This window comes from Struthio camelus, chromosome 7, assembly GCF_040807025.1.
Source record: "Struthio camelus isolate bStrCam1 chromosome 7, bStrCam1.hap1, whole genome shotgun sequence".
NCBI classification, from domain to species: domain Eukaryota; kingdom Metazoa; phylum Chordata; class Aves; order Struthioniformes; family Struthionidae; genus Struthio; species Struthio camelus.
The window spans coordinates 36,624,795-36,645,089 of record NC_090948.1 but is presented as its reverse complement, the minus strand read 5'-3'; the positions used below and the strand labels follow the sequence as shown (position 1 = coordinate 36,645,089).

The 20,295-nt window shown below is 46.5% G+C and overlaps 1 protein-coding gene across 9 annotated transcripts in view; it reads right to left on the bottom strand.

Annotated features, from left to right (window-relative positions):
• Positions 1–20,295, bottom strand: part of ARID5B (AT-rich interaction domain 5B) — a 109,411-nt gene that overhangs the window by 13,707 nt on the left and 75,409 nt on the right. For 8 of the 9 annotated variants that reach the window (XR_011142255.1, XM_068950806.1, XM_068950812.1 and 5 more), the window contains 3 exons: positions 13,854–14,058; positions 11,494–11,546; positions 4,324–4,421 (listed from right to left, as the gene is read on the bottom strand). Coding sequence is in view for 8 of the 9 variants with exons in the window: in XM_068950806.1 (XP_068806907.1) it covers positions 4,324–4,421; positions 11,494–11,546; positions 13,854–14,058 (356 nt within the window). In the remaining variant the exon portion in view is untranslated. The remainder of the gene's footprint in view (positions 1–4,323; positions 4,422–11,493; positions 11,547–13,853; positions 14,059–20,295) is intronic. The other variant, XM_068950807.1, reaches the window with a different exon arrangement.

The window sequence follows — 20,295 nt, the reverse complement described above, 5'->3', positions numbered from 1 at the left end:
TTTACAAATTCTAAAATCCTCCAGGGACTGAATCTCTTTCCCAACAAAAAGCAGAAACTTCACATTAGAGAAATGTATTTCACAGCATATCAAACATGTCTTCATCATTAGCATTTCATAAAAAGAACAAAAAAGCCCTTAATCTTTATTAGTCAACATTTTTTCCCAGCCACAGAAGTAACAATACAAGATCTAGTTTCAGCCGGTCACCGCTGCGTTTTCACGTATTGATTATGCAGCACGAGTGACTTTTTTTGGCCCAGCTCTGCCTCGCAGGACGCATGAGAGCACATCTATTTATAGACACGATTAAAAAACAAACCAAAAAATAGCAGTCACAATAACGCAAAGGATCTGACCGAGCCAGGAGGAGGAAGGAAACGAAGCGCCCAGGCGGCCAGCGTCCTCCCCGGCCCTCCCGGCCGCCTTCGGATACCGCGGGGCGCCCGACCCCCCGGCACAAACCCAAACCTTTGGGCTACTTTCTACCTAGCGTTTTGGCACCGGTGTTTTGCTGCCGGTTCCCTGTCCGTCTCCCGTGGGCATCGCTGATCTCCCATGGGCATCGCCGATCTCCCGTGGGCATTGCCGATCTCCCGTGGGCATCGCCGATCTCCCATGGGCATCGCCCCGTCTCCCATGGGCATCACCGATCTGCCATGGGCATCGCTGATCTCCCGTGGGCATCGCCCCGTCTCCCATGGGCATCACCGATCTGCCATGGGCATCGCCGATCTCCCATGGGCATCGCCCCGTCTCCCATGGGCATCACCGATCTGCCATGGGCATCACCGATCTCCCGTGGGCATCACTGATCTCCCATGGGCATCACTGATCTCCCGTGGGCATCACCGATCTCCCATGGGCATCGCCCCATCTCCCATGGGCATCGCCCCGTCTCCCATGGGCATCGCCAATCTCCCATGGGCATCGCCCCGTCTCCCTCCTGGGCCGGCCACCGCCATGGACGGAGGTCCACCTCTGCCCCACCGGTGCCCAGCGCCCCCCATCGCCTTTTGCCGCCGGCGTAGATGACTTCAACCCGGGCTGGCCGTCACCGCCGTTGGGTCAACCCAAGGGAGTGCGAGAGCGCGCCCGGCCCTCCCCAAAACGTCGCCCACCGGCTCCACCAGCCGACCCCCGCGGCCGCAAAGCCAGTCCGGAAGAAACTTTGGGGAGAGGGAAACAAAAAAATAAAAAATAGAAAACCCCCCGGTGTGTTCTCAGACGTTGTGAACGGACAGTTAAGGATCAGTTGTAATGGTAAACAATTGCATTCCTCCGTCATCTGATACTTTTTAAATTTTGGGGAGGGGGGAACCTTCTGAATTTTCAATAGTTCCTTTGTTAAAGCATCTGTTGCTCACGTAATTGAAAAGATGTTTGTTCAGTGGCACGCTTGAGAGTACAGTTATTTAATCTTAATGATAAAGCCCCAAGGGCAGAAAATCATAAGTAGAAACCTCTTGTTATTTATCAAAAAAAAAAAAACCCAAAAAGAGGAAAAGAAGAAGAGGACTAAGACACCTCATCCATCTTCAAGCTTCAGTTCCTGCTGGATGGAAAACTATCGGTACAACTTGCAGCTCGCAGGCTCCTGTCTGCGCCCCCGGCCGGCTGCAGGGCAGGCGGGCAGGAAAGTGGGGTGAAGACCAAAATAAAACCACCAAGTGAGTATGACAAGAAAAACTGCTGCGTGGCAAGCTTTTTTTTTTTTTTTTTGGGTCAAACAAAGAGCTAGCTGTAGTTTACGGCATGACATAACACTTGATTAATTTTTGCCTGAGGATGTTTTCACACTTAACAGTGTAAACCAAAACCTTCTATTAATTACAGCGCGCACTGAAGGACAACCGTAAGGATTTTCACCTAGATGTTAGAGCGAGCGCCTATATTTTCTTCCCTCCGAAAGAGTGGCTGCTGCTGCCCGCGCAGCTCTGCGGCAACGCCTGCGCTTTACCAAAGTTACCAAAACGCTGTCAGCAAACCGAGGCGCCTTTGCGAGGACCGGGGGAGCCTCCTGCATATTGAATTACTCCACAATATCCTCAGGGCAGACAGACCTCGCGGTTGTTAAAAGGAAACCGTGCAAGGGACTTATTTGGACCGGCCTTGTGTTTCTGATAATATATAATATTTATGTGAGCAATTTAGATGGAGGGGGGAAAAAAAATAAAGAAGGGCAGAAGGGGCTCGGAACCGTACAAGGCCCCGGTGCCTCCTCATCTTCGGTCTCCTGCAAAGGGCCAGGGGCGCAGTGCGTCCCGCAGGTGCTCAGAGGCCACGGTGACGGGCAGCGTAAGAACCGCCAGGGGTTGGCGCCCACCCGCCGCCGCGCTGGACCACGCAGGGCCCGCCGCGGCCTGGGGGACACGTCTCCCTGCTTCGCTCCCGGGCGGCCAGGATGCTTTCGCAGCGCGCCTGGGCTCGGCCGGGGCCGCGTTTGTGCCTTGGAGGCACGGAAAAGGCCCCATCAGCCCTTTTTTGGCTCGTCTTTCGGTTGTTTGCAGGAGAGGTCCAGGCGGCATCCGCTCACGGGAGCGAGGCGCGCCTCCCGGTTTCTGAGACGGCCAAGGCAAACGCAGCGGAGGATGGAGGAAGAGGGAAGCAACGCCCGAAACACCGGCCGCCCCGCAGCCCGGCTCGCGCACCGGGCAACAGCCCCGCGATGGGGAAACATTAATGCTTTTTATATCGGTAATCATCTGTAACGCAAGCAATTAAGTACAGTACTGAGGGACGACAGCCAAGAGCCTGGTACTAATATTAAAAACGGACAGAGATGAATGGGTTTGGAAGGAAAACGAGGCTGACGGAGGCATTTTTATGAAGTGCTCGGGCCGATCTGGACCAACCCCCTCGGCGGCAGGTCCAGGCCGGCCGTGCCCGCGGCGGCAGGCGCGCGCTCAGCGGCGCTACGCCTCAAATAAAAACACCCACTGCTTCTACCCAGCAACCTGCGCTCGCGCCGTTACCCGCCCTCACGAAGCAAAGCTTGTCTAACTGAGGTACAGGTAACGCTCGCCGAGAGGCTGGCAGCCCTGCCGCGTTTTCACATGGAAACAGTGGCCGGAAGCACGAGCCCGCGCTACGCCCAAACCGAATCGGTGGCGGGCTTCACAGCTCCCCTCCAAGTCAGCAACCGCGCGCGCGTCCCCCGTCACCGACGCCTGCCTGCCCCCGCGCCGCAGCGCTGCTTCTACATTCAACGTCGTGAGCGCTACGCGCTACCGGCTGAGACAAAGCCTGACACTCTCACATACGTTCTTCCAAGTTTGAGGCTTAAAATACAGTTTTTCTGTGCTGGGGGGGGGGGGGGGAATGGGAAAAGTGTCTAACACTAAAAATCTAGAGACTGGACCTGTCACTGAGGGATTTCATATACGCGCCTGGGTTTTTCAGGCCAGATTTGGTAGAGCATATTTTTGGTTCGCTCCGGGCTAACCTGACAATCCTACAGGCTTTTTTCTCCCCCTGCCATCTGTGGACCGCCTGCCACAGGCGCCTGCAAAAGAGGTACCTAAAAAAGGCCGAAAGTGCCCCCTGCACCGAGCGCCGCTGCGCACAGGCGAGCGCCAACCTCTTCCCGCCCCCAGCAAAGCAGCTCGCTTCTGCTCCGGAGCGGGAGGTTGCACTTTCCTGATCTGGGCCGGAAATTGCAGCGCCTTCATTAACATTTGCTTCTTTCGAAAAAAAGAAAAAAAAGAAAAGCCATTGTTTCTACAAAGCAAACCAAAGCAAAGCAAACCGACTTTCCAGCTCCAGCATTTCACTCAGCGCGGGCCGGCTTCGCGAGCCCTGGAAGTTAGCATCTACATGGGGAGAATAAGGAGCTGAGAGGCCCGGCCGCAGCGGCAGCGGCGGGCAGGAGGCAGCGGGCACGGCGGCGCCGGGACCCACGACCCCGGCCCGGCTCCCGGCGTCGCACTCGGCGCTGCGGGCCGCCCCTGATTTTGATGGCAACCGCAACTTGCCGAATTGGCCGTTCCCAGGAGAAGGGCGGAAGGCAAGGGGTTGCACCGCTCCGCCGCCCTTCCTTGCCTCTGCCTTTTGCAGTCTCCTTACCTGGGCAGCTGTTGTAAAAATTAAGATATGAACCAAAGAAAAATCAGATGCTCGTTCTACTTGTTTTGTCACCGGAGATGTTCACTCTGGTTTAAACGACAATGGATTATCTGACTACACTGGTGGGGGAATATTTACCTTGTCTTCAAGAGCCCTCTCCCTCGCTCGTTCGCTCGCTAATTCTTTATAAAACGCTTTGAAGGCTCTCCAAATTAATTTTTTCATTATTAAACAAGCATTTCAGATTTGTTATCTTACCTTTCATAATGTCTGCGAGTACATGTAGCAGCACTTGTGCTTCCAGGGTTACCACCTAATTCATCATAAATATGCTTCCATTGTCGACGGGCTGTTATCTGTAAAAATGGCAATGGAAAATTTAATCTTGCATCTTTACAGATCCTACAGCATTTGAGTTCACAACAACAAACGCATGTGTGACACTTTCAGAACAGCATGTACCACCAGCACTGTAAAAGCCCCTCCAGAATATATAGCGTGCACAGAGCTTCGGGTGTCTTTTCGGCTTTTTTTAAGTTAACACCACGTCTATTTTCTTTCTCTCTAAAATGGAGCGATCTGCCTGATTCATTAGCAAGTCACAAGCAATACAGCCTCACAAAAGAGAAGCTCAATCAATATAGGGTCATTAACCATCAGAAGTTATGCAGACAAATCCCACCGTGAATTATGAAAATGAAGCTAGAACCAAACTCAGCACAAATACCGATTACGTAGTTGTTTTAACTGAATTAGAGAAAATAAATCTGCTGCAAAATCCAAATCTACCACAGAATTCTGTGGTAAATCCACAAAAGCAGAGTCCGTAACTCTATACGTTACAAGCTGTTTATTTTTATCCATTTATGTCAGTCAAATATATAGATCAAATACTAATGAAATCTTAACATACTCCAATGTTAATATTTGAGCTATGTACTTTATTGGACCACGCTGATGAAAATAAACATCTTGTAACATATTGAGTTGCATACCATGGTTCTGGTTTTTCTGTACAGAAATTAGGATTATGCAGAATAACAGATGGAAGACCTGGCAAAAGAATTGTTTCTGAATACCACTTCATTATTTTATATATTCTGCTATATTTAAAACAGGAAGAAAAACAGGAATAGGACAAGCACAACAGATCACCCTCCTTTGCCTGCAGCTCATAAAGAGGGCCGGTGGAAAATTCGGGGTGGGGGGGGGAAGGGAAGGCTGGGGCATTTTGGGGAGAATTTTATCATTTTCTGTGGAACGCTGTGGATTTTTTATATTCAGCCCTGGAGGCTTCTCCAGAGTTCCCCACAGAGCAGTCAATGGCGTTTGCTGAGGAGCTAGAGGCAGCAATCAGAAGAAAACAAATATTACAGCTTGCAATCTGAGGTCTGTAATTTTAATCTAAAGAAGAGGAGCTGGCTACTGTCACTAAATATTGCAGGCTAAGAGGTGCTTTTTTCGGCTCTACATAAAAGGAAAGTCCTTCCTCTGCAGAAATTATTCTCCAAAGGCAAAAGGACAGCTGGAGACCCGTTATTTGATAATGTTACAATTCCTTCAAGTTCATTGTTTGCCCAGTTCTTAGAAATCATCAGCACCTCCCACTCACTACTGGTACCTCTAGACAGATTGCACCTACAGATATTTGCAAAAAGGAAGCATTTTATCTTAAATCCCATTAAGAGCAAAATGGACTGACCGCGTTCACTAATTCTATTCCGTCTTCTGCAGCCAACCCAAAGACCAGAGGCCCGAGATGCCACAATCGAGGGATAAATTCTGCACAAACGAATGATTTAAATAAAAGACCAGCCTCTCATCGGAGGAAAAGGTTCATTTTCAGTCAGTTTTGTTTAGGTTCTTAAGCTACCTCTTCACCACGCAACCCACACGGCTGCCGGTTATTATTACTGAAGGGGTTAAAGATCTGAAGTCCTGATGAACATCATCTCCCGGGAATATAAATGGAGGCTCTTTCTCCAACAGGAAAGGTCCAAAAAGCCCCTGCCGCGGAGGAGCCCTGGGATGGAAGAGGCATGGCCAGACGCCCCTTGCCTCCCGGCGACTCCCCCAAATTACGGATGCCCTCAGGACCGTTGCAAGTGGCTTCATATGAACCGGAGCGTCTGGCAGCCTCGGGGACTAGAGGAGCAAAGGTGCACAAAGCCGATTTGGGGGCTGTGCCCTGGCCACGCTGGGGATCTCTGAAATCACTAGATCGTTATTGGTGTCTCCCTCCTCTGGGCTGTTTGGGGTAAGAGTATTTACCCAAACATTTGCCCAGCTTTATCCAGTTCTGCCTCTGCAGCGGACCAGAACTCCTCGGCAATTAGCAGAGTTGCGCTCTCCCACGGACGGAGCTCCGTTTAAGTTTGTCATTCCCTGAAACAACTGTTATTGTAACAAAGCCTGGGGTTGAGCTCTCCCCTGCTCTGGAAAGTTCAGTTTTTATGCTTAATAAACTTCAAAGGACTAAAGTTAGTGATAAATTACAACCTTAAACAAAACGCTGCGCTGTGGAAACTTTGCCACTGTCGTGCAGGGCAGCGTCGCTCAAGTTGGACGCTCATGTTGGCCACATCTGGATGAAAGGTCCGCCTTGTCGTCTCACTGAAGTCACTCCTAGTTGCTTCCAGTGATAAAAAACCTCCTGAGGAGCCAGGGAAGGCCTGTGCTCGGCAATGCTCCGCTTGCGGTTATTGTGCATACTGAAAACGCCTGATTTGGCCACTTTTACACAGCGGTTTCCAACTCTGACAGGGCTCATATGTGTTCCTGCTGAGTAACGAGCCTATGACTGGGGCTTATGGGAAACAGAAAGCCAGGTAACAAAAGGTGCGAAAACGTTAAACTGTTTTGGTCGCCCGAGCAGATAATTTCCCATAAACGAGCCAAAGCAAAGGGCCATTTTCTTAAAGGCGTGGAAGTAGAGCGGACTAAGACCACGCAGGCCCTTCAAGAGCTTTAACAAACATTTCCTGAGCGCTTTCTATTCATGCTTTTGGTTAATTCATCTTAAGTCTCCTGAACGAAGCCGACACGCTCCAGCAGACAACGTTACAGAGGACAAAGTTCCCTCGTTGCCTTAGATCGCCAATTTGCTCTTTTCCCTGCTCCGACCAGTATGTACATCCCTCCCAGTGGCCACATTTCTAAGAGTGCAGGATGTTCCAGGTTCCAGGAACTGCATAGGCCAGTCTCATCTCCTGCAGCTTTCCATTCCAGGGCTGGCTTTAGTTTTGAAGCAGTCTTCTGGTTTCTAACTCGTCTGCACCATTTGATCCATAGGTCCACAACCCTAGAGCTGGGCCCAGCAAGTCCTCAAGAGCAATCAAACAAAAGCTATGATCTTAGCTGTTAAAGTAGGGGATTGTTTATACAAAGGCTTTTATTGGCGGCTTCTGCTCTGAGAAATCCTAAAAGTCTTCTGCACAGCAACAACAAATCTAAAGGGGGATTTTCTGGTCATGGCACGTGATCTTGACAGAGCTCCTCAAAATAGAGCTCTCGGTGTTAGTTCAGTTCAGTAGGACACAAACACGGGTATTTTAGATGCCACTGATAACGTCAGCTTCTTCGGGCCTGCCTAGATGCAGAACTTTGGTAGTTGTCGACCATTAATTTTTTATAACTAAACCACTTTGCTGCGGCTTCCAGGAGGCAGCAGCTAAATGGGATCCCTTCTGACCTTCATCGAAACTTACGCTGCTACAGGGCAAAGATTAAGCCCCACCTAATTTTCTTTTTAACCTTTATCTTTCTAAGATATCTTCGGGTTGAGTCCATTCAGCACCACAGTCTCCTGCTAAGACGAACATGCCAAGGCGTTCCTTGTGCGTTGGCTCCGAAAGGAAGATGCCACTTCATGACTTGCCAAAGACAACTCCTTGGATAATCCCTGGAAGTTTCCCATCTACGAACATCTGCATCCTTTATTCACTTGCCTTAGGATGACTGAGAAAATCCCAGGCCGTGATCGTTCAATGTCACTGCAGCTGAGCCATCTACAATGCAATGTTGTCTGAAATTTCATCAAGGGATTTGGGGATAGTTTAAATCATTCACTGCTGTGTGGTGCTCTCAGGTCTGCTATACAGAGTGCTTTCCAACGCACTCTCTTATTATTATAGGCAAAAATGCCTATTTCATGTATCTGTGTTTAAGAGAAACACAATCCCACCAATTCCAGAGAGACAGCTTCATCTGGTGAGGAGTTAGACCAATTTACATGGGTTTCTGTTCTTATTAAGCCTGTTCTGCGCCCATCAGGACGTACACGGGACTGCAATATTACACAGCTATAGACGACAACTTACTAAGAATTAGTAATCAAACAGAAAATGAAGAGATGAGAAAAGACTCTCTAATGGGAGAGCCCTTAAATAAAAGCATACAACACATGATGATGACCTGACACCACTAAATATCCCATATGTACAGGTAACACCTTCTGTCTAGCTTCACCGCATCCATCCCAGCACCTGATACGTGACAATTAAGGAAAGACTGGCAGATGGTTGAGAAAGTTGTCGGCTGCACCTCAAATCCAATCCCTGGCTGTTTTCATTCAGCTTTCGATCCTTAAACGACAGGACTGGACTCAGAGGTCTGGCATCGCTTGGCGACTCTGAGCAGAAGCTGAGAAGCACTGTACATAATCTCTGCCTCTTTGTTAGAGATGTTTTTAAAGCCTTGTGAAAGCATCTGTATGTGTGCAAGGTGGAAAGGACCAGGGATGAAAGGGAAAACAAGCTGACTACCATTCCTCTGCCAAACACAAGGATGTGAAGTTTGCAACTGATCTCGCTGGGAAAGCTTCTACGCTCCCTAGTCAAAAACTAGTTAACTGACCATCCTCAGTTCCAATAAGTGATTCTAACCAATCTTTCCTTTGCTGCCTGTTTAGAAAATGGCTGTCACGTGCTGAAGCCAAATAGCCTTTTGTAAGCGTTCTTGTCCTTACAATGCCTGCAAGAGAGAAGACCCACTTCTATCTTAACACACAAACCAGAAACTTGCGAAACTTTAAAGCACGTTAAAAGACGATGAAGCCCTTAAAATGGACAAATGACTCGGATGAGCCAGACGGCTGGGTCCATGTAGATAAATATATGTTAATCAGGGTAGGCTCCTGTCACCCTGAATTTGAGTAAGCCTTTGTTCTGCACGTGACATTTCATCATCAACAGGTATTGGTGTAATCTGGTCATTACCGCATTACAGCACTCACTTGCAATTTTAAATATGCGACTAAGCAGATCTGTCCAAGATCCTGGAACTAATCCTGAGGTCTATACCGTCCCAGCCATCCAGTGCCTTGTTCAAAAACAAAGCAAGAACCAAACACAAAAGCCTCCCATCAGTGTTCACCACGATACAATATACACGGTCAACTGCAGCGTGGCAAACTCAGTCGGTGTAAAGTGGCCATAAAATTAAAAAAAAAGAAAAAAGAGGGTGGGTAGGTCAAAGTAATGCAACAGCTATTGGTTTAACATTCAGAGAATGCAAAACAAAGGCAGATCCATACTGAGGATGAGATCATTAACAGAAAAGGATGAGGTTGGGTGGCCTCATGCTCCATGTACAACCTAACTCGCATCCACATGGTTCTCCGCACCTCAGCTCTTCTGCAGAGAAAACATGAAACAACCTACATCCATAAAACACTGGGTCAGGCCCCCCTCACTCCAACCCAGTCACTTCCAAACCAAAACTGGCCTGACCTCTGCTTCCTTTGCCATTTACTGACCAGGAAACAGTTTTTAAGTCTCTTGTCTATGGAGAAAAAGCACAATCCATTTTCCTCCCAGGTGACAAACGCCTCTCACCATCAGAGCACACATGTCGGTGAGCCAAGCACTGAAGTTCACCTACAGGATCCCTCACGCTTCTGCTGCCGTTGGCAGACCTGCCTCACTGGCCTCGTGCTCACAACCTCACTGCCCCAGTCCTCCCTTCACACACGTGGGTGCGTTAGCTTCTTCAGCATCTCTAAACCCACCCCTTCCTCTCTCGGTTCTGGCCCTCAACCTCGGCTCTCTCCAGCAAACCACCACTTGGGCATCCCAGTCCCTTCGAGAAGGTCCAAAACGTTGCTGTGAAACAACCTGCCTCCCTGAGCACTCTGCCCACGTCACTCCCCGCTCAGTCTCCATCCCAGCCTTCGCTTGCGCTCTGGATCAAGTTCAAATTTTTAGCCCTCATCTTCATTGCACTTTACAGCTTGTAGCAATGACTCTTGGCTCATAACTGCTGTAACTCCAGAGCTGCAGCAGCTAATCGTGCATATACACCCACGAGCGCGCATACGCACACCCCTGTACATAAGCATGGTATGTGCTGATTAAAGAAAGATACAGAAATAACAGAAGCCAAATCAAGCATATAGTTTTGTTGAGAACGTTAGATTTCTTGTTTCACAAAATCCTAACCACGCCCACGCTAATAAAACCTGGGCTGTTAATTTAGAGAACAATATGCCTTATTGTATGGAAAGAAAATAGCTTAGTTTTGTATTTTCGTTCAAATGACTTGCAGTTTGTTGATAGTGCATTTCTTCCTGTCATTTCTCTATAGCACAGATATGTCCCAGATTACTTCGTAAACAAAGCAAAAATAATTTCTTTCATCCAACTGCAGCAGGAACTGAACAACTTAATCTGATCATTCTGTGCAAAGAAAATATTTCCAATGACGACATCTTCCTATGTCAATTGGTTTTTATTACAGATGTCGTCTCTATGTGCCATATTAATGCAGCTCTTTCTTCTCATTTCAAGATTTTAATCTAAGTTTGTTGCTCTAATATTTTATTGGTTCAAAATACATGCTGTAAAATCCACGGCCATCAAATTTTCCTGTGAGCTAAAAATAAACTGCTCTTGTCAGATATGGTTAGCTGATAAAAAGTGTCAGAAACTTTTCTGAATTACTTTGATAACTTCCTGTTTATGTGGTACTGACCCTTGTCTAATAAAGATCTTTTACACTCGGAATAAGAGAAGATACTGCAGCATACTATTCCTTAATGGACAATGCTGATTACTTTTGAAAGCCTTTAATACATTTCCCATATTAGACATGAACAGATGTCAGGGATGTTGCCAAGTGAAATTTCTTTTATGCAATCTTGGCTTGTTGTACAATAATAGCCCTTTCTCAACATGGGAAAAAATTACAGACCCAACTAATTTCCTTGACAGGGAAGAGTTACATATGTTTTCCACTTGTAGTTTTTACGACAAGTTTACAATTTTGCCAAACCTGGAACTAATTGGGACTGTTTCCAAAAATGGTCCAATAAACCCACAATGTGTACAGCTAGCTTAAAATGCAGCAAATGATTGTTTGCTTTTACATTTTTTTCTAACAGGGAAAAGTCAGATTGCACAATTATTTCATTTAAGTTACTTAAACACTTACTGTTTCATATCCTCCCAGTTTTTGAGCAGCTTGAAACATAGTCCAAAGGTTAACTGTTAGAGGGACAATAAGTATTTAGATAAGCATTGCATTAACCAACATATTTCAAAGAAATGTTAATTAAACAGTTTTTTAAAAAGAAAAATAGAAAAATAAAAGCTCACAGCCTCTGAAAATACTCCCGTGAAACACTTTCCAAAGACATATTTACACAATCCTAAGAGCAAATATTAGCCCACACCATATATATATTTTTAATTACATATAAGAAAATACACGTAGATGCCTTTACAGAGCTGGAAAAATACACCGAGGCAAAGGTAATGGGCTCATTTGACTTTGCTGATAAGAAACACAGTATAATGGCTGTAACACGTTTCCATAATTTTGATAATAAAAATTACTCACTGGAAAGAATGTTGGTTTCAATTATTTGTTTAGCGCTGATTTCATTAACAAGCAAGCATGAGCCGCACACCGGCTCGCGGAGACTGCCTATTGATTAAACAACAATATCCAATATTTCCTGCAGCCCAGCTAATGGCCTTCATCATCAATAAACAATAGGCTGCGCTCGAAGGGGTCCTGCGGGAGTGAACCCGGGGGAGCCCAAATGAACAGGACCAAAATAGCTACAGAAGGGGTGGTCGTGCCTTGCCCACGGCTACGGGCTGGAAGGCGCAGAGGCATCTCCTCCAAAAGATGTGCTGGGAGACGCTTGTTACTTCCTCCATCACTCCTTCCCCTCATGTGCTTTTCCTCAATGTCCCACGGGGCCACTGTTTGCTGCTGGGGTGTCTTAATGTTATTTTAATTGATAGAAGAATAACTGATAACAGTTGAAGAACTGAACTTGACGACAGGCCCATGCACCACGCCACCAACAAACAGTGACTCCCAACAGACACGCGTGAGGATTTGGGGCCAGACTTGGCAATAACGCCGTGCGCCGCGGAGGTCCGGCTCCATTCCCCGCGGGGGGATGCTACGTTGTAGTGAACATACTGCTCCGTCCCACTAACACAGTTTTTCTGGCAATGTTTGCACAGCTCTTGATGGACAAATACAGAGCCTGGTCCTGCAAATAGAGCTGCTCTTCTCAGCATACTTACTCTTGGCATTTAAGTATTTGCCGGATCAAGCAACTTTCGGTGTATTCCAGCTAAATGTTAGCAGCGGACCCCACCCCGGTGGAGAATTTCAGAAATAATGCTTTAGCTTGTCTTTTGAGCCCACCCTGTCCCCTTGGTTGAGGGAGTGCAGCAAAAAACCGGGGTGGGGGGGGGGATCACTCTTCAACACAAAAATGTTCTGAAAGCCTCATTGAACCTTGTACCGTCCCAGAGCTATCAAGAGCTTTGCTTAGGCCTTGATTTAATCTGAATCAATGCATAATGCAACAAAGCTGTTCATAGTACATTAATTTTACTTCCATTTCAAGCAGCCAGTTTTCAGACAAACACTGTAATCATTCAGAGTTATATAAGTTTATAATGGCTGCTGGAGGCCTGTTGCAATCAGTGCCAATTGCTATTAGGTATGTAAATTGTTATGTAAAACATACAGGTTTGACATTCTTCATCAAAATAACACATGGTTTTAATCTGGGAGATAAATTAGAGTAAATAGTATTTCAATCCATGGAGTCCGCCTTTTAGGTAATTAAAGTATCATTCAACCTACAGATAAGGAGGAAAAAATACCCCCATTTACGGCTTTTGTTGGAAATGCTGAAAAATCTACACTTCCATTGCAATATTTATGTAAAATTTGGTTGCAACTGTATCTCCTCCACCTACAACTGCTTTACAGATTGTGGCACTACAAACTATACATGCCAAAGCAATTCTAAACATTGCATTCTGTATTAAACAGATACGGTCTGGTTTTATATTCTCTGAAGTCAGTAATTTATTAACTATAAACACATTTTTGTGCTTAAAAATATGATCCCTTTTGTGCCTTTCTTGACCACCTTTAAATGTCTTCCTTTAATATTTGTCCTTTCATAAAGAACATCTGGGCACAATAAAGATACGTCATATTATTAACTCAGAAGAAAGGCATTACAGACGCTGCAGATTTACAAAACAGAAAACTAGAGAGTTTTCAGCATGCCTATTTCTAGTCATAATCAGCGGATTTAAACCTATAAATATCCAGCAGCAACTACCCCAGAAGGAAGAGATGCAAATCTAGGCATAAGAGACAGTAAAATGCCTGGACTGGAAAATTTGTAGATATAAACATGGTCCCCCCATCCATAAGGCTTTAAAACAGGCTCCGTGTGCAAATGCTTTCTCCAGAGAAGCCAAACCATTCTAAAATGTCAACAAGAAAGTGAGAAAAAGGATACTTACTCTGCTTAAAACCTAAATAGGGTATTCGTTCAATTGGTGTTTTCCTTTCTTTCATATATTTATAAAGTGCCACAAGGAAAGCCTGCTCATCAGCTCTGCATTCTTCACCTACGGCAATCTTTGATTTATCCTCACTTGAGCCTTTTTTACAGTTGCTGTTGTTACTCTTGGGTTTGGGCAAAGCTGACTTAGCCTCACATTTTACCTGGGAAAAGAAAAGATGTCATATCAGATCTGGGTAATCTTTAATTTTCACTTAAGGAATAAATACCCTCTCCTAACAGAATGGCTTGCTGAAAAAAATGAAGGCCAAACCATGCAACTGTGTTTGAGGGGAAACAAAGGAAGCTATTTATAGAGCTAAAAGTCTTGTTCTGAATCTTAGTCACAACATTTTTAAATAGCCACATCTTTAAATCATTATAACCCATTGGTAATGCTCTCCAGCTCTGCATTTTTACGACTATACATTGCTCTGTCACAGACAGCTCCCATCTCTCGCATACACTTGCCATTAGCAAGTCTAATAATAACCTTCGTTGCAGGATTGACACGGAGCACTGCCGACTCCCGTAGACAACCCTCGGCGTCGAGGGTGCTCAGCTCCTTCCAGGAACGCTCCGCAGCCAGCTCTGGGAAGCCGCCTTTTTCTCTCCTCTGGCCCATCAGAAGAGATGCAAACCTTGGCAAGCCTCACCCAGGCAGGGCTCTCAGCACACACCAGTGGAGGGCCTGCTGCAGCGCAGGCTTAAGTCAAGAGCCTTTGAGCATCTGCTTAAAGTTAAGCACAGCCCTAAGTACTTAGCAGAAGGAAGAGGCTGGTAACAGGAGCCGTTGCTGGTAGACACCAGCAGCCTCCGTGCACGTGAGTCCCAGAGCTCGGCGTTTCCCGCTGACCTCCCCGGCACGAGCGTGCCAGTCAGGAAGCCAACAAATTGGAGCCACTTTACTTCTCATCAGCATTCAAAACAAGGGGGAAAATATCCAGTGAGACTGGCTTAATCCTGCAGTCCTCCTGAAGATAATCCTCCCATTGAATCAGGCAAATTACAATTCGAGCCTTCCCACAGTTTATGTATACACATAACAAAAGAGCACACCCTTGCAAACTGATTTTCACAAGCTCTCCAGACAAACCATGTCCAAGACGGGATCAATACATTTCCAGTGAAATACTGCAGGTCCTCTAATACGAGGTAGCGGAGATGGTTACGGGCTGTATTTCGGGCATGTGCTGTCTCTTCAGTGGTCTTACGTGTTTGTGAGGAGCCTTCTGACAGCGCCATACCCCAACCAAGCCATGTCCGTTGTGCTCCCAGAGAGACGAGGGAGCCTGTAAAAGCAGTAGCTGGGCATTTAGGAGGAGAGCAGCGTATCTCGCTGACGAGGAAGGCAGGAGTACTGGGGGAGCATTTCTGCGTAGCTGGCACCAACCCCTCCATAAGCCTCCAGTAAACCATCAATTCCTTCGTCCTCCCCACTCCTACACCAGGTTCTTCATGGGCACTCGTTGACGCTGCGGAGGTGAGGGCTATGAAGAGCATTCTGTAAGTACCATAAACACACAGCAAACGTACTATGGGAAAGATGAACCAGGATATGCTTACTTGGTCTCAAGAAAGCCACCTTGTGTTCAGGCTCAAGGAAAGCAAAGTCTTTTCCCTTTACATTCCTCCAGCGTATTAACTTTGCGAAAAGCACTGATTTAAGGCTAGCTGCCTCCATAGTCTTCCACAGACATTGGACAAGGCGACGCTGGCTACCCAACTAGAGGGGAGAAGTGGTCGCAAGTGTTGGATGTTATTCAGTGCTGCTGAAAAAACTCTCTCTGTTGGACCCTGCTGGGTACCGGCTTGCTCCTCCCAGGGACGTGAAAATGGATTTCCTGCAAGATTTTTCTTGATCCCTTACTCCTGAGGTGTGTTTCCTCTATTGCCCAATATTCTCTGGTCTGATGTTACTCAGAGGTTGTCTTCCTACAGCACAAGCCACCAGGCTTCGCCTTTTAGTAGTAGATATGATACTGATTAAACTTCTGCAAAGAGCCTGAATTTCATCCAAAACTCAATGAATCTAGTGGGAATTTTTCCTATTAAATGAGCTTTGCATTGGCTCACTACAGTTTTCAGTTCAGAGCTGTAATTCCTTAATTTTTTTACTTTGGCTCCTTGCAAAATTATTTAACAGCTTCCTCTTACAAAGTTCAAATTACATTGTCATAATTTTCAATGCTATACCAAAGACTGGGTTAGCACTCCCAATAGGAACCCATAATTTCAATAAATTCAGGATTTTTAATTTGAGCTGTAAATTCGTTGCAAGCTAAAACTTGGAACAAATTCTCTGAGCCTGGGAACAATTTTTCGGTTTTGAAGCCCACTTGCTAAGTAAAAATCCATCTATCGATCTATCTATCTACCCCATCTTTTTAATATGCTTTCTTCTTCAAACTGGGCAATTCAGAACTATGTTTGCAATGCTGGCCTGGGCATGAATGCTAAATCAGAGCAGGGCTCACTTATACGAAAGCAAACTAATGGTAAGGGACGTCACTCCCAAGGAGACATAAGGAAACAAAGAAAAAAAACATATAAAAGAAGCCGTTGGGAGCGAGAAAACCCCATGTTACACACAACCTCTTTCTCTCCAGTGTTCAGAGAAAAGAGGTCAAAGCGCCTGTCGAACTCAAAAGCGCCAAAGTGCAAAGAGAGGAGGCTAAGCAGTGTCAGAGTCAATGAACCTTTGATGAAGGCTGAGATGTTTCATCCATTCAGTGCTCAAGGCACGGGCCTCATTTCTGGAATGTCACCAGCACGTGACAGGAGATGTGAATGACTGCCATGGCCATGGATTAATGGGCTAACAGGGCCAGATGCCAGTCAGGACAACATCGGTGTAAATCCAGAGTAAATGCATCTGAGTCCCTTAGAGTTACTCCAGATTTGCACCGGGGACCAGCAACTGACCTAAACTCACTCTCAGAACACAAGCTTGAATCTTCCCAAAAGACAAAGATTAGGAGAAAGGTGCCAAACAACGAATTTTACTTGGCTCTACTCTCTTTTCTGGTCTGCTCCCAAAGCCTTAATGATTGCGTTACAAAGGGAACGTCCAACTTCTGCTGGAGGAGCTCAAGCTCTCTCTCTCTAGACCCGCTACAGGTTAATACGTCCAAAAGGGAACAGGCGGTAGAGGGCCAGGCAGCCATCCCAGAGTCACTCTGCAGATAGCCAGGAGTCTATTGACGTGGGGATCTGACCCATAGCTTACCATCCCTTCAGTCAGAAGCGTATGATCCACAACCAAAAGGCAGGTGAACACTCATGGATACACCCGTACGTTTGCTTTCTCCTGCTGGAAGTCCCGCATACACCAGACCACTACAGAACTTTATTTAAGAGTTTCAATCAGATAATGTCTGAGGCTCTCAGAATAAATCTTCAGGTCTGAGAGCGTGCCAGGCCACCTGTGGCCGCAGGAAAAGCCTACGCTGGCAACCTTTAAACTAATTTCCCAGATCGGGCTATATAGATGAAGTGAGAGATTTATTTTAGCATTTGCACTAGGAGATGTAATGAGTAGATTCATTTGGGGACAATTTCCATGTTTAACAAGTTAATCCTTTCAGCTCTTTGAATTGGTCAGACCAGGCGGTCTTAACAAGTCCTATAATGCATTTTTAGACACGCCGAATGGGCACGCTCTTTGGGGGCACTAAGCCAGAAGAGCATGTGGGGACAGCGAGATTCACAGCGGAGTCTGCAAAATACAAAAATCTGTCCAGCCCTGACGGCACATGAAGTAGGAAAGCCTCTACGTTCCTGGGAGCGTCTGGCGAGAAGAGAGTTAGAGATGCATCTTTCAATGAGAGCTGATCCTGCCTCAGGAGATGGCCTTGTATTTTCCTGAATTTTGCATACCCCACCTTGGAGGGACCCCCTCCCATGGACCCTCCCCAGAAGGCAGAAGATGGATGCAGTGGCCAAGAGAGAGACCAAAAGCAAGAAGTCGTACATGAGCTGCCCCTAGCAGCATCCGCAGGGCCAGGACCGCGCTCTGTCTGTCTGTCCCACTGTCGTTCTGTTTTTAACAAGCCACCTGGGGGGATTTACTCAGAACTACTCATACCAAACCAAATGTTTTTCCGTGTCAGATAGCAGTGAAAGTCTACCAAACGATCTGCTTGCGGTTCAAGGTAAACATGCCCTAATGAACTAAGTTGTAAGGACTTAAAAAGATTGCTAGTCGTTGGCAGCTAAGAACATGAAATTCAGCAAGTCATTACAACCATGTGGTTTTGTGCTGGGCTTGACAGGCTCAAAACCACAGTCTCCAGAACACCAATTCTTGCACCACTTCCCTCGACCCAAACCTTACAGCCGCTGCGTCTCCATCACACCCATCTCCCTGCCACCCCTGAAACCGGGCTGCTGTCAGGCACCGGCTCCCACGCACCGAGGATGAAAGCAGCACAACTTCTACTCAGAAGGCACTCTAACTGGACAAGAGTATGGCCAGGACCACCGCCAAAACATTTCGGTATCTGACACAAGTGGATTTGTCCATTTACTCCAGCAGTTTTCAACTCTGCTTTCCGTGGACCCATCGACAGCATTAGCCAGAGATGGAGCGAGGACAGAAGAAGAAAATCTATGGTGAAGCACAATGTGGAGCCTAAGATGATTGCTTAACCACAGTAGGTGGATCTCCATCCCCCTGCCCCCCCCCCAAAACACACCTCCCCTTCTCCCCCCGAAAGCTATCAGCAGAGACTCAAGTTGCATAAAGTGCAAGATATCTGCGTTAGTGGGTTTCCGATTCACTGCCTGCCCCGCTTTAAAGTATATCCATAGTCCGGGGACGCAGACTGAAGCGAAGAGCCACAGGGAAGTCAGTGGGACTACAAGCAAGGACGCTACGTCATGAACATGTCTATTATTTATAATGAAATTAAGCTGGCCAAGATAATTAATGCTATTAATATCTGCACAATGATGAGCACAGTATGACTCGATAAATAGGCAGAATTACTTCTTATCTGAAATATCGTCACATTTGACTAGTAGGGTGAACCCAAGTATAAATAGAGTGGATAAACAATTTGGTATGAAGTACTACTGTTGTTTTTAATTATCTAATACCTATATATCAGATGCCGAAGAGGCACAGCTACTCATGCCACAGTCCAGGGTGTTTTAACACCACGGTCCACGCTGCATTTTGCTGGCAATGTTTTAACACGAAAACCATCCGGGGGCAGGAGTGGGTGGGGAGGGAGGGGGAACGGAGGCAAAGTGAGACATTTTCACACTGCCGATTTCGCACGTTCTTCCACAGAGCAAAAACATTCAGGCAAACTCTTCAGCGAGCGGCGGGACCCTGCGCCCCCACGCACCAGGCTCCATGGCCTTTCCCGGCGCCCGTCTCGCGCCCCCGCGCAGGCTCCAGCGGAGCACGACGGGCCACAAAAAGCAGCGAAACACGGACTTCGGGACAGAGCGCCATCACAAACTTCAGCCTTTTTTACCGTCACCGACAGAAGGCATAATTTTTCCCGAACTCCTAGGAGGGAGGAGGAGGAGGAGGAGGAGGAGGAGGAGGAGGAGGAGGAGGAGGAATTTAATCTGCCCTCCTATGAGAAAGGGAGAGCCGAGCACTTCCACTTGACCTCTTTAACCTCCTAATCTGCCGGGACATTCACTGCCTACAACACCACCAGCCTAAATGCACCTATGGGCTCACTGTATTTCCTGAAGAGAGAGTCACTACAATGGAAACGCTTTGCAGACACGCATCCAACTAATTTATTGAAACAACGGATTCAAGAGCAGCTGACCTAAAAATTCAGTCTAGGCAAACACGTTTCGCTGCTGCTCAGGAGTATCGCAGTGACCAAGTTCCCTCACAGATAAGCATCTACAAGTATTGCTCTCTCTAAGTAATTTTCCATCTTTGCACGTTACAGTTTCGAATTAAATCACCTTGAAAGGAGCCAGTTATGCTGCTTTTTTTTTCTTTTAGGAGAAAACCAAATTCCTATTTAAAACCACAGAGACAACACAGAAAAGAGGATGTAAATTAAACTACAGAAACGTCATTTTAAAATGATAGTAAGGGAAAGACACGAACGCACAAGCGTCTAAGAAATAAGTCAGAAAACACAGCCCAGCGATCCAGTTTTTACTCGCAGCCTGGGCTAAGCGCTGCAGCAAATACAGCAGGCTCCTCGAAAACATGCACTATTCAACAAACCCTGGAACAGGCAGCTCGCTGCTCAGTATTAAAGAGCCAGCCAGATTCAGATTTTTAAACTTTTGTTCTGAATTTCCTCCCTTATCTTTTTTTTTTTTTTTTTTTTTTTTAAGTCAGGATCTTAACGTCACGGTAATGTCGTTTGTGTATGCTTCTTAGAAACCATTATTTAAAGGCAGCTCTTGTTTCA